The sequence below is a fragment of the Orcinus orca genome, chromosome 16, assembly GCF_937001465.1.
Source record: "Orcinus orca chromosome 16, mOrcOrc1.1, whole genome shotgun sequence".
NCBI classification, from domain to species: domain Eukaryota; kingdom Metazoa; phylum Chordata; class Mammalia; order Artiodactyla; family Delphinidae; genus Orcinus; species Orcinus orca.
The window spans coordinates 79,286,567-79,300,733 of NC_064574.1; the positions used below are offsets into that span (position 1 = coordinate 79,286,567).

At 52.3% G+C, this 14,167-nt stretch overlaps 1 protein-coding gene across 2 annotated transcripts in view; it reads left to right on the forward strand.

The window, feature by feature from the left end:
• The window catches only part of LOC101286608 (NADPH--cytochrome P450 reductase), a 58,596-nt gene that overhangs the window by 25,257 nt on the left and 19,172 nt on the right, over positions 1 to 14,167 (forward strand). For both annotated transcript variants that reach the window (XM_012532721.3, XM_049699722.1), the window contains one exon: positions 5,255 to 5,446. In XM_012532721.3, coding sequence (XP_012388175.1) covers positions 5,268 to 5,446 — 179 coding nt within the window. In that variant the 5' untranslated portion in view covers positions 5,255 to 5,267. Of the gene's footprint in view, positions 1 to 5,254; positions 5,447 to 14,167 lie in introns of those variants that run through there.

Consider the following 14,167-nt stretch of genomic DNA (forward strand, 5'->3'; position numbering starts at 1 on the left):
GCTGAAGAGTTCCTAAACCTACAGATTCAAGAAGCTGAGTGACTTCTAAACAGGATAAACTCAAAGAAAGCCGCACTGCCTTGTCTCGGTTCAGGTGATTGGCGAGGTGGACACTGTAGCTTGAGGGGAATGTGTGCCAGCTGCAGTGTTTTCAGCAGGCTGCCTTGGGGAGGCACTTTCCCCTGAGTATCTCTCAGGCCCTGGAGGGTGAGCTGTTAGGCAAAAGCAGGCTTGGTTTCCCTGAGGAGTTTCCCCTGTCTTAAAGCCACTGAACCATGGACGAGTTTTGTGACTGAGCAGGCCCTGCTCCCACTGCAGCTGGGGGGTCTGGGCTGCCTGTTCGCCTGGGCTCTGTGCTTGCTAAAGGGGCCGACTGACTTACTCGCTGGCTTCCTTCCCTCCTGTTGCTGCATCCATGGCCGGCTCACTGTGACGTCAGTGCCAGCTTGGTTGATCAGTCATTTACTGACCAGAAGTTACGTACAGCGAAGGCAAAGCCACAAATACTTCCTGGAGGATGATTTTACGCCCCAGTGTTGTAAACAGTCCGATGGAGAAAGAGCCCTTCTGTTCTTGCCTCATTTGCCCTTTCAGAAGCTGGCAAAGCTCCCATCATGCTCTTGGCCTGGGCGACCAGCAGTTTGTCCGCCCTGCTCTGCAGGGTGTCGGGCTGCCTGGGGACTGGAGTGGCTGCCTTTGACCTTCAGCATCAGTGGGAACTGGCTAATCAGTGAGATTCAGGAAGAATAGCCCCTGTCTCTCTACCTATCTTATGTATCTGTCTATCTATGCCCATTTCCAAATGTACATTGTCTTTATGATAAAAGTGAAAACCTACGTACAGACCTACTTTGTAATAAAAGATCGAATCAGACCTGCTCTGTTTGGGGTGGGCGAGACCTACTTGGCTAGTCTTTTGATGTACCCCCTTTTTCTGTGCCTAACCTTACAGATGAGGACATGAACGCCTACTGCCAAGTAAGGGATTTGCACAGCTGGAGGCAGAGCTGTGGCAAGAGCCTGGTCTAGTTAAGAACGTACTCTACTTGCTCACGGCCCTTTTGGGTTGGTTGGTTGGTTTGTTTTCTGTTGCTGACAAATGCTGCTTTGGGCCCCATGAGCTCTGTAGTGTTTGGCGTTCCTCCTTTCCACTAAGTGTAAAAGAATGGATGATTAATGGGCAGAAGGATCACACAGGGCTCCCAGAGGCTCCTGGGAGGGCCTGTGGGGACCTCAGACTGTCTCATGGTCACCCTACCACACCTGAAATGGAGGGATACTCACCAAGCAGGGTGGTCAAAATTTTCCCATCAGAATATTTCACACAGCAGAAGAGAGTGATTTTATGTCACAGAGTCTTGTTTCCCAGACTGTACCGAGGTGCCTCAAGGCACCACAGCCGGCGCCCAGAGGTGCTCGGGGAGAGTCCACGTCTGTCCCCGTTGGTGCAGCTTGGGGTGATTCTCAGTATCAATGTGGGATCGTATACATTCCTTTGATCTTCTACATTCCTTTTGATACTTTGTGTCTTTGCAAAGCTGGGTTTTCAGGGGTTGTTTGGATCTAACTACTCCTAAATGGAACGATTAGGTATTTCTCTTGGCCTAGGGATACCATGAAAATTTCGCTGAAATGTCAGGGATTCCATGAGCTGAGAAAGTTTGGGAATCTGTGTCCTGGAGGATTGCCGCACAGGCACACTCCCAGTCCCGAAGTTCTTTTCAATCTGCAGGCTTCACATAGTGGTTCATGCAAATTTTACATTCTGTGTGTTGTAGTGAATTCACTGACTCCCTTCATTCATTCCACGGGGAGTTACGGAGCACTAGATTATGTGCCAAGCGCTGTGCCAGGAAAGTGTGACGCCCGGAAGTGACGGTTGAGCCGAGGTCTGAAGACTGAATAGGAAGCAAGTAGAGGGGGAGCATGCCAGGCACATGTAAAGGCCCTGGGGCAGGGATGCAGTGACGCCGGCTGGAGAGATGGGTAGGCGTGTTTGTGTGCACTTCAACGTGACGATGATGGTTTAACAGCTTGCTCTCGGCTTCAGCCCCCATGCACGCTGCTCCGATCCTAGTGGGAAGCATAGGGTGAAGGTTTTTCCTCCCAGGTTGACTTCCTTCTTGCCAGCCTGCCAATCCTTCCTTCCCACCATGTGCCAGATACAGAGGTGCCTCTGACACAGATACACGTGTCCACTCAGTCTCCCCACTTAAATGGGTAGTGAGCACAGCCCTCCCCTGGGAAGCTGGCGCTCCTTTCTAGTTTGCCGCTTGGGTGAGCTGCTTACCCGTTGGACCCTCCGACTCCCGGTTGTAGATCAGATGTTCTCCAGGGTCCTTTCCACTGCCCTTCTTCAGCTTTTGTCTGTCTGACCTCAGAGTTAAAGCTGCTGGGGACATTCTCAGGTCTGTGGAGACCTCAGGTCTGAGTGCTGGCGTGTCCAGCATGCTGGTGAGGGCCTGCTGCAGGGGGTCAGTCACATTGCCTGTGCGCAGCGCCTGGTCATCTCTGCAGTGGGGCAGGAATTCGTGGTGTCCTGATTCTGAGCTCAAATGGAAAGGCCTGGGATTCTGAAGGAAGCAGCAAGTCAGCTGTTCGAGACAGAGGGAGAGGGGAGAAGAGTGAACATAGCCTCACAAACTGCATTGTAATCACATGTCTGTGTTGTGCTTTCCAGAATCTAAAACCGCTCCATAATTGTATGCCACGCTTTGCCAGCCCAGCTACTCTAGAATCTGATGCTCATTCATTGAACAGTTCTATTCAGTTGCTGTACCTGATGCTCATTATCTGCCCTTGTGGGTTGACCCTGTAGTCAGGGAGATGGCCAGTGGGGAAAACGTATAATATAATGTCAGGTAGTGATCAGGGCTATGAGTGGGGAAGGGCAGGGAGAATGACAAGATACTATAGCGAGGCCAGGTCTCTCTGAGATGGTGACCTCTGAGCAGAGACCTGAATGAAGCAAGGGAGAGAACCCTGCAGGTAACTGGAAGAGAGTCCAGGTAGCCGTATTAACATGTGCAAAGGCCCTGGGGCATGAGCAGTCCCGGAGGCTTGAGGAGTAGTAAGGAGGCCAGCGTGACTGTGAAGTGTGAGGAAAGGGGAGAGCAGTAAGAATCGGGGTGGGAGTGGTACCCAGGGGCGAGATCGCGTGGGACTAATCGACCACGTTAAGGACGTTAGATTTTGTGCTGAGTATGATATGAAGTCATTTGAGGGTTTTGATTAGGGAGGTGACAGAGTCTGACTTACTTTTTCAAAGCCTCCCTCTGGCTACTGTGTGGAGAACAGCCCGTTAGGCACCTCTCGCAGGGTCGGGTGTGTGGGAAGGCCGCCAGGCAGCTCCCCTTGCTCTGCGCGCCGTCGCCTTAGACGCCTGCTCCAGGGCTGCGCTTTCTCTTCTGATTGCTGTGGTCGACTGCGCGCGTGTCAAGAAACAGTCATTTCGTTTGGTGGGCATCAGTCACCCCTCGGTAAAGTAAGGGGGCCGGGCGGCCTGAATCAGAAAGGTGGCCGGACAGGGAGCTGGCGGTCGTTGCTGCGATGTGAGGGGCACCAGCTGGGGGCTCTCCGGAGTCAGCACATCAGCCCCGCCCGGAACCCCCAGGCTTCCAGGCGGGCTCTGAGATCATGTGGGACAGGTCCCCTCCCCTCTGCTTCTCCATGGCAGTAGGCTTGTGGGCCAGATGACAGTGCCACCGCCAGGGTTGGATAGAAAGATGTGACTAACATTGAATAAATATTCAGTGTGTTTATAAGTTAATGCTTAAATATAGACAGTACTCTCTGGGCACTAGAATTAAGATTGTCCTTTAACATCAGATATCGCAAAAGGGTGTAAGCTGACATGACTCAGGAACTCAGCATGAGGAAAGCCCCTCAGATTAATAACGAAGCCAAGAGCCAGGCTTGAGGGCCGTCCTGAATGGCCTGTTCCTGGCAGGTTGCACAGGTCAGCAGGACTGATGCCCAGCCCTCGGATGACAGGGTGCTCTGCTGCAGGGCCCACCCTGTGGCTTCCTGGAGGCAGTGACAGCTAAGGGAAGTCAGATGTGAAGTAATCTCCCATTGCCCGAGCTGCAGAGCTGTGACTAAGGCATTCCTGACCGAGTCTGGAGCCTGGTTACAGTGAGAGCCACCCACTCGGTGACAGGGCACAATGCCGACTCCAGAGCCGAGCCCAGCCTCGGTGATAAGAGGCAGAAATGCGCTGCTGGGGTTTTAGGTCCTCTCACCTCGGGTCTTTGTTGACTCATATCTACATACCCGCCAGGTTTCAGTGGTGGAAGGACCAGTTGAGCACCCTTCAAGGGAGCTAAGTAGGTTGGTGTGCTGGGGTCCCAAAGACCACCCCCTGGCTCAGTGATTCACCAGGACTTGCAGAACTCAGAAAAGCTGTTTTACTCTCAGTCACGGTTTATTACGGCAGAGGGAAACAGACTGAAATCAGCAAAAGAAAGACTCCATAGGACAGAGTCTAGCAGGAGCCAGGCAGAAGCTTCCAGTTGTCCTCTGCCCGTGGAGTCACGCGACGGTGCTTGATTCTCCCAGCAGCCTCGTGTGGAAGCCCACTTGAGCCTTGGTGTCCAGGTTTTTTACTGGGGGTCAGTCTTGGAGGCATCGGGTGCCCCAGTGCCTAAGCTTACCTCCTCGGTCTCCAGCACCCCAGAGGCGACACCAGTGTGATGTGACTCAGAGCCCCAGGTGCTCCCCTAAATCACATCATTAGCATAAGCTACGTGCATGACCCAAGGTCTCAGTATATGGAGACACCTTATCAGGCGGCACATTCCGTGGCCTCAGGGGTGATTTCCTTGGAGCCATCCAAGGGCCAGTCCTGAAGACCTTTGGAATGTGCAGGGTTGGGGGCATCCCAGGCCTGCCACACAGCTGGGGAAAGGGTTTGCTGTGAAGCGGCCCCTCTGTCGTGTGGAAGCAGTGCCTCTGCTGTGTCCTTGTGGGGCCGGAGAATGCTGGTACAGGGAGGCTGTGGCTTCCGTTCTCTGTGTTCGCAGGGGACCCAGTCCTAGTTCTAGCCGTAGGCTGCACCCAGGTGTGCCCAGGGCTGTGCAGGCACCGTGCAGGCCACGTGCTCTCTTAGTCCTGGTCCAAGGCTGCAGCTGCTGCCCCAAGGCTGTGCTAGTTGCTGCAGCCCTTGGGGCGTGAGCCCCAGACCAAAGCCTTCGGGGGGCTTCCCAGCAGGCCTCAGATGGACCCTGCTGACGTCTGTCGTTCTGTCTCCCAACAGTTTCTCGATCAACATGGGAGACTCCAGTGTGGAGGCTGGCGCCACCGCATCTGACACGGTGGCTGAAGAAGTGTCCCTTTTCAGCACGATGGACATGATCATGTTTTCCCTCATTGTGGGTCTCCTGACATACTGGTTCCTCTTCAGGAAGAAGAAAGACGAAGTCCCCGAGTTCACCAGAATTCAGACCACGTAAGTGACTCGCTCAGGATCCCTCTAGAGCACATCTCTGCCATCCCAGCAGTGCCTGGGCAGGAGCGAGCCGGCTGAGAGCTGCAGGGTCTCTCGTATCATGTTGGGCTGCGTCTTGGGTTTTGCCTTATTGATGGACTCTGCTTTGGAGCCACCTTCATAATCCCTTATGTTTACACTGCATTTCACAGTGTTCAGGGTCCTTTGATACCTGTTTCTTATTCAGGCTTCACAGGAACCATTCTGAGTAGAAGGCACCTTGCACAGACAGGTAACCTGAGGCTCAGGGCATTAAAGGTCATCAGCGTAGGGCAAGGTGTGGGGAAGGGGCACAGAGCTTCCATGCCCCCTCTGGGGTGCCAGCACCTCCATGTGTTCGGCAACCCCGAAACTCTCCAAATCCCATCCTTTTGGGGTTTTATGAAGGTTTTGTTATGTAGGCATAATTGATTAAATCATTGACCATTGGGGATTAATTCAGCCTCCAGGCCCTCTCCCCTCCCCGGAGGTCAGTAACCCTAAATGAAGGCTCTTGTGGGTGACGGTTATGATGTCACCTAGCCCTGGTCCTGCCGCAAGGCAGCTGCTTAGCCTTTGTGTCACAAAGTATCTCGTACCAAGCACTACGCTGGGCGCTACAAGTATGCAAAGGTGGCCTTTACATTAAAGAGGCTGAGAAGTCAGGACATTGAAAGATACTTTTGAAAAATGGTTTGTGAACTGCTTTCGCGTGCATGATCTAATCAGGGCCTCTGTGACAGCAGTGCCCACTCGGTGCGGGGGGATGGCCTCATCGCTCATGATGGAGGGCCAGGCAGCCGGGACACACTGGCTCTGGGGACTCCAAGAAGGAATTTCCCCTTGGAGGGATCGGGAAGGTGTGCTGCTGGAGGAGGGCCACACCCCGAGGCTTCGAGGACTTTGTCAGCAGAGGGCCAGAGGGAAGCTGGGAGGCTGGGCAGGTGAGCAGGGTCCAGCCTGTTCCCTCGGGGCTGGACAGGTCCATTTCTGGTGTGGCAAAGTAGTTTTGCTGAAGATATGGCACTCGGGATAAGGGGGCCAGCGTCCAGGGCCCAGTTTACAGTAGCCCTGCGTTTCCTTGTCTGTGGGATGGAGGTGTGTCCCCACCCCCATCCCCAAGCGAGGTTGAGCCGCAGGAGAGCATGGGGCCGCCAGCCTCCCCGTCCCCAAGATCTCTGGCCTTGCAAGATGGACTTGAAGCAGAACTCCTGGACTTGTATCTTGTGGATGCTAATTGTTTCTCCTTGCCAGGATGCTGAAGCAATATTTCCCTCTTCATAATCCTAAAATTTTAACCCTGTATGTTTAAATCCGCTTCTCATCCCTTATTATATCATGTTGAATACCCCATGGCCAGGGGTTCTACGTGTACACTGTACAGGGAAACTGTCATAGTGCAGTGGTTAGGTTCTAGGCCCTGACACTGGGTAGTGAAGGTTTGAGTCCTGACTCTACCATGTATTAGCCATATGACATTTGCCCTTAATATGACATTAATCTTTTGAAGTCTCAACTGTATCTTTTGAAGTGTCCTCAACTGTAAATTGGAGATGATAATAGAACTTACCTTGTAGGGTTGTAAAAATTAAACGGCATAAGCTGTCGTAGAGCTCTTTGCCCAGGTCCTGGAGCCCTCCAATGGTATGTATTTTATGGTGCGTGGGCTTCTCATTGCGGTGGCTTCTCTTGCTGCAGAGTACAGGCTCTAGGGCATGCAGGCTTCAGTAGTTGTGGCACGTGGGCTCAGTAGTTGTGGCTCACGAGCTTAGCTGCTCCACGGCACGTGGGATCTTCCCGGACCAGGGATCGAACCCGTGTCCCCTGCATTGGCAGGTGGATTCTTAACCACTGCACCACCAGGGAAGTACCTATTCTTATTATTAATACCATATCCAGTCTTACAGGAGCCCTCCAAGAACACCATTATTACCCCATTTTGCAGAGGAGGAAACTGAGGCACTAGTGATTGAGGAGTTTGCCCGAGGCCACCTAACTCACAAGTAGCAGAGCTGCCTTTTCAACCCAGATCTACAAACTCCACACCCCCTGTTTTCCCTGCGTTGCCATGCTGCCTTCCATCTCTTAAGAGGTAGTTAATATCCCTATTTCAAAGATGAGAAAACTGAGACTCAGAGTGGTCACTTAGCTGATACATCTGGGCCACCAGCTAGATGGTGGCCGCCACCTCCTGCTAGAAATCCCGCACTGTTGTCCCTGCCCACTTGTACTTTCAGTGAACACAGGTGGTTTTGGCCATGGCATGGTGCCTCCCTTACCCCAGCAAGTCAGTGGAGGGTGATTAGTGTGGGGACAGTACGCGCCCAGGGTTGTATCAGGAGTTCTCACCACAACCCCCAGTGGCTTCTAGTTGGTCTTTTAAGGCCTTTTCAGGCCTTCACCACCTGGGATGATGAGTCCAAACCTTGGGGCATGGATGTTTTTTAAAAACCAAGCCAACGGGAACAATTGTGTCTGAGCAGCAAGCATAGGACACACACCTGCAGCCCCCTGACCCTGGACTTACAGGTGCAGGGGATTCAGGAGTCCCTGTGTTCACAAGTGAATCTCCCAGGCACGCTGGCCTCTGGGGCCCTCACCACCAGGCCGGATTTGGCTTCAGAACCTCAGGAGCCCAGGGAGGGCTTAGAGGGAGGTCAGTTCTGGAAGGCCTCCTGGGTTTTTTTCATAAACTATTTACTGAAGTACTGAAGTACATAACAGGCAGACATAAAAGTTTACAGATCATAAGCACACAGTTTATTTGTCACAAAACGGATAGAATCATGTAAGAAAGGACCCCTCTTCCCCCTCCAATCCCACCACCCCCAGGTCACCCACTCTCCTGACTCCTCGTGACATAGACGAGTGTTGTCTGTGTCCCGGGATATGTAGTATTTGGCCATTCTTTCTGAGATTTCTCCATGTCGTGTGTAGTCGTAGTTCTCTCGTTCTCATTGTTGCATAATGTTCTGTTGTGGGAATAAACTGTAATTTATTCATTCCCATCATGATGGCCCTTTAGATTGCTTCCAGCCTAGGGCACTGTTACCAGCAGTCCTGCAGGGAACATCCTAGTACATGTGGATGTGGTTCCCATGTGGATGTGGTTCCCATGTGGACGTAGCTCTGTTGGGTATGTGTTGGATGTGGAGTTGGGGGTCAGAGGGAAGGCTCATGTGCAGCTCTGTTAGATACAGCCAGTTTTCCAGCATCCAGTCCCACCCCCAGCATGTGGGGTTTCAGTTGCTGCCCATCCTCACCAACACTTATTTTTGTCAATTAAAAAATTTTAGCCATTCTAGGGAATTCCCTGGTGGTCCAGTGCTTAGGACCCCATGCTTTCACTGTCAGGGGCCCAGGTTTGATCCCTGGTCAGGGAACTAAGATCGCACAAGCCATGCAGTGCAGACAAAAAAATTTTTTTTTATTAAAATGAAATGAAATAAAATTTTAGCCATTCTAATGGGCATATGGTGGTAATTGTTTTAACTGCATTTCTCTTATGTCCAGTGACCTTTTCATATGTTTATTGGCCACTGAGGTATCTTCTGTGACTTGGCCCATTTTTTTCCTGTCGGGCTATTGGCCTTCTTGTTGATTTGTTACAGTTCTTTATATATTCTAGATCTGAGTCCCCTGTTAGATATCTATGTATTGTCAATATCTTTCTGTATAGTTGCCTTTTTACTCTCTTTATAGTGTCTTTTTGTGATCAGAAGTTGTTGCCTTAAACTGGCCCAGTTTGTCAGCCTTTTGGTTGGCCTTCACCTTTATGGTTAATGCTCTGGTGTTCAGTTTAAGAACTGTTATCTTGTGGTCATGAAGCTTTTCTTTTGTATTTTCTTCTAGCAGCTTCACTCTTATAGTTCTTATCCTTAGATCTGCCATCCAGCTGAAATTGATTTTGGTATCAGCAAATTGTCAAGGCGCTTCGAAAACCATTTTTTCCTGTGGTTATCCATCCACTTGACCCAGCACCATTTATTGAAAAGGGTTATTCTTTTCTCACTGCACTGAAGCATCCCTGAAGATATAAATCAGGTGCCTGTATAGCTGGGGGTTGATTTCTAGACTGCTTGTTCTGTTGATCTGTTTTCCGTCCTTCCGCCAACACCACATGTTCTGCTTTCTGTGATTTTACAGCAACTCTTGACTTGGTCACTGGTAGTCTAGGTCCTCCAGCTTTGTTCTTCTCTTGTAAGATTCTCTTGGCTTTTTTTGGGCCCTGGGCATTTCCATATACCTTTTAGAATCAGCTTGTCAAAGTCCACCAAAACAAACAAAAAAACCTTCTGGGATTTTAGTTGAGATTGGGTGGAATCTATAAATTAATTGGCATCTTCCAGTATTGAGCCTTCTAATCAGTGAACATGATTTTATCCCCCGGGGAGGTCTTTTGAATGGTTTATAATAGCAATTAAACACTGGTTAAAGAGGAGCAGTTACAGCAGCGCATTCTCTTAATCATAATCATTTTAAAAGTCGCTCTTTCATCTCTCCTCCCACTGGCCCCTCAGGCTTTGCTCAGCTTGTACCTCTGGGCAGAGCACCGGGGCCAGGGCAGCTCCTGATGGAAGGGAGCCCGGGGGGGATGGTGGCTCCCAGAGGAGTCTGAAGCTCAGGGAGCCTCTCTGTGGCCCGAGGCGCATTGTTCGTGCCTGTAATGCAACACCCTTCTGGCTGGGTGGGAATTTGTTTCTATTTCTGTCTCCCGTAATGCAGAGGGAGCATCCCATTCCTGTCTGGGTCCCTGGCTCTGCGCAGGGCCTGTCGGAGTGCAGATACTCAGAGAAAGTCCGTTGAATTAGTAAATGCTAAACCAGCACGTGTGTCTGCCTCTAAGGCAAACTAGCTCACATCTGGGTGTGGCTTATGTTAAAATTTTTTTAATTTTTAAATTAGAACATTGAAAACCCTGGCAATTCCACATAAAAGTCACTTATAGCTTCTTTTGGGGGAAAAAAACAAAATAGAGGCCCTGACCCCACAGAGCCCACCGTGACACTTGCCAGCAGGGACTGAGGCTGAGCGGGGCCACCCTTCTAGATGGGGCCTGCACCACAGCCTGTGCCCCCCAGCCAGCCCTAGCTGTCCTCCTCGGCTCTGCTCACAGCCCCCCACCCCCCTGCAGTCTGCTGCACTTGCAGCGCCTGAGTGCTTTAAAGAAAAACAAAGCTTTTTATTATGGAACACTGCAAGCAAACACCAAAGCTGGAGCATAGGAGGGGGAACTCCTGCACCTGTCACCCAGTTTCAACAACTGTCCGCTCCTGGCCAGTCTTGCTTCCTTCCCCTTCCCCACTGTTGCTGGATTATCTTAAAGCAAGCATATAATTTCATAATTAATCCTATAATTCATATGAATTATGAATAAAGAAATCATGATTTCATAGGAAATTGGAAATATTTCCTATGAAATTATGTGGAAATATGAACTATGAGAATATTTCAGTCCTCTCAAATGCAGAGACTCCCCTTTTTAAACCTAACACAGAGCTGTCCTCCCACCCCTGTAAGTTCACAGTATGTCTCAGTATCATTGGATACTCAGCCGGCATTGTTCGTAGCTCCCTGAGTGACTGATCAATTTTTTTTAACCTTTTTTTTTTTTTAATTCAGGATCGAAACCCACACATTGCAATTGACTACCGAATCTTTTAAGTCTCTCTTTCGGAGGTCAGGTCTATTGAGGTGTAATTTACATGCAGTAAAAGTCACCTTTTTAAAGTGTACAGTTTGATGCGTCCTGACAGGTGTGTGCAGTTGTGTAACCAGTGTTGCAGTCAAGATACAGGACACTCCACACCCCAGAAAGCGCCCCCCCCCCCCCACTGCCCAGGTCCCATTGCAGTCGCCACCCCCCAGCCCCACCTCTGGCAACCACCAATCTGATTTTTGTCCCTGTAGTTTTGCCTTTTCCAGACTGTCATGCATACGGGGTTATGTCATCACAGCCTCTGGTGCCAGGCTGCTTCCCCTTAACATAATGTCAGGTCTCTCTCAGTCCGTGGGCTTCCTTCCATCCCTGTGATTCCCTTGCGGCATTTTCATTGAAGAACCCAGATCATTTGTTTCCCAAAGTTTCCCACAGTCTAGAATTTTGCTGCCTGCATCCCACTGGGGGTTGCTTCTGAGAAGCCACAAAAGAGCTCATTTTCCTCCGTGACCTTCGTTTGACGGCCTGCTCTTGCCAGAAAGGCCGGGAAAGCCAGGAGTCAAGGCTACCTGCATCATCTCTATCCATCTTTATCTCCTTTTTCCACACCCAGCTCAGGGCCACTCTTTCTAGAGATGGGTCCTTGGCTCTGCCGAGCACAACGATAGAAACATCAATGGGTTTTACAGAGAGAAGAGCGCAAGGAAAGGCCCCTGTGGCCGTGGAGGGTGGACAGTGCCCGAAGTGTCCTTCATCCGTGGAAACGGTGAGGCTGTGGGCTCAGGACATTCACGCCGCCCTGCAAGCACAGGCGTGGGTTTTCTGATGCCACCTGACCACCAAGGGACCTCTCCTGTCCCTTGATGAGACTGGGGTAGTTTTGCTGTTCTAGCCAGTGCCCGAAATCTTGACCGTGGCCTGTCTGGGAAGGTGATGCAGAGCCGAGTGTCATCGGACCTTCTGACCTCTCTGGGCATCACCAGGGCACTCGGTGCTGGCGGCTCCATCTCTGGGCCAGACACCAGGGCACAGGGACATGCGGCATCCTCGGGGGCTCACATGCAGTTGGGGCGCGTGAGGATGGTACAGTGACGATGCTCGAACAGCCCAGGGCGCCACCGGGGAGGGGGCTATGTCAGGATGGAGGTGCCCCCCGAGCTGAGTCTGGGAGGCTGAGTAGGAAGCTGGGCCAGGGCTGCGTGTGCAGAAGCCCAGGGCAAGGAAAGCAGGGCCTGCTCTGGGAAGGGCGCGTCTTGGTAGAGCCTGGGTGTAAGTCGCCAAGGGAGTCAGGGGTCATGAAGGGAACTGAGAGGCCAGAGGATGGATCTGCAGGGCCTTGGGGTTTTATCTGACCCTCGTGGGGAGCCGACGGGAGGGCTGGTGCCAGGGCAGCCCTGAGACCAGCCATTCCTGAATGCAGTTTGGAGTGGATTGGAGGAAGGTCGTCGGGAGGCGTTGGTGCTGACCAGGGCCCGCGGTACAGGCGACAGGCAGGGCATGGAGAGCAGCCGTGCCAGTGGCCCAGAGAGAGGATGTGTGCTGGGGCTTTCTAACACTTTAATTCTTGCATCCCTGTTTTACAAGAGGCAAAGCCGATTCGGGGGGAGGTGAGTAACTTACCCAGGGCTGAGAAGGAATAAGCCCCAGGGCAGGACTTCACTCCCCATGCCGTTGCCGCCACTCCTGCTAGCCCCCCGCCCCGGCCCTGTCGTCACCGCCCCTCCCACCCCACTCTCCTTTCAGGGCCACTTTGTCTGTGACTAGAGCCACGTCATCCCAGTGTCAGAGGCTGTGGCTTTTCCTCTGTCCTGGACAGGCTGGGTGACCCTGAGCAGTTTCTTGGGCCTCGGTCTCTGCACAGTAGCACTAGCCCTACCTGGCACCCAACTGGCCCAAGAGAGGGCAGGCCACCCGGGCCACGGCACGTTGTGGAGTCCCGACAGGCACGGTGGTGAATACGTGTTGAAGGCTGTGTGGGTAGGGGTTCCACCAGGGGAACAGCAGCCCCCTCGAGCCTTGGAGCACCCTAAGTGACAGGGAGGAGGCTCCCTGGGAAGGGCAGTGAAGTGTGAACGGGGCTGCTGTGTCCTGCATCCCGACTGATGAGGTGGCCAGGGGAGGTGCAGCCTTGCTCCGCACAGTGGGAGCAGATGCGAAGCCGCGGGGGCCCTGGGCTTTCACAGGCTTGGAGTTGCTGCTTCAGCCCTGAGCCTCACTCCCCTCCGCTGTCAAATAGGGTAGAATCCTTTGCCACTTCACAGGGTGGGGACAATTAAATGAAGTAAAATGAAAAGTATACAGGAGGTACTCAGTTAGTCCTAGTTCCTGTTCCCTTTTTTGTCTTTGACCAGTGGCCTCACACCTGCTTCAAGCTCCCACCTGTCCTCACTGCCTTCCATTGGCACTGGTCCCCGTTCCTGGCCCTGTCCGTGGAGAGAGCTGCGGTTTTTTGTTTAAGCTCCAGCGAACCACTTTGTCTTCACCAAAGGCAGCTCTTCCAAACCATTAGCTTTCTGCCACGAGGCTCCGGGCTGGCTCTGCCCCGGTCCAGCCGCCTGCTCAGCTCTCGTCCCCTCTCCTGTTGTGCTGCGCTGGGGACCAGAGAACTTGTTGCCACACGCTAGGCTCTGGAAGGGAGCCGTTCAAAAGCAGCTGGCCTGTGTGTCGCCAAGGGCAGGGGGATGTCTCAGAAGTCAGTTCCGCTCTGCAGAAAATTTAAATTTCAGAGTAACCCTTACGAGCCCTGCCTGGGACTGGAAACAAAATGAATCGTGCTGGGCCATCGTGGTTCATCTCTGTCCAAGTGACTCAGTGCTTTTGTCCAGCCTCCCTCTCGCTTCCCCACCCGGCGGGCTGCAGTTGACTTCCAAAGCCTGAACCAGAGACACGCCTGCTCCCAGTTTGGGAGCCGAGAGCCCTAATTGGAACCACTTGTGCTCCATGCTGGAGCGTCGTGGTCTCTGGGCTCCGCGCCTGGGTCGGCTGCGGCCTCTCCTGATGGGCCGTTTGTACTTGGACGCCTTCGAAGGGGGCTCCTCACTTGC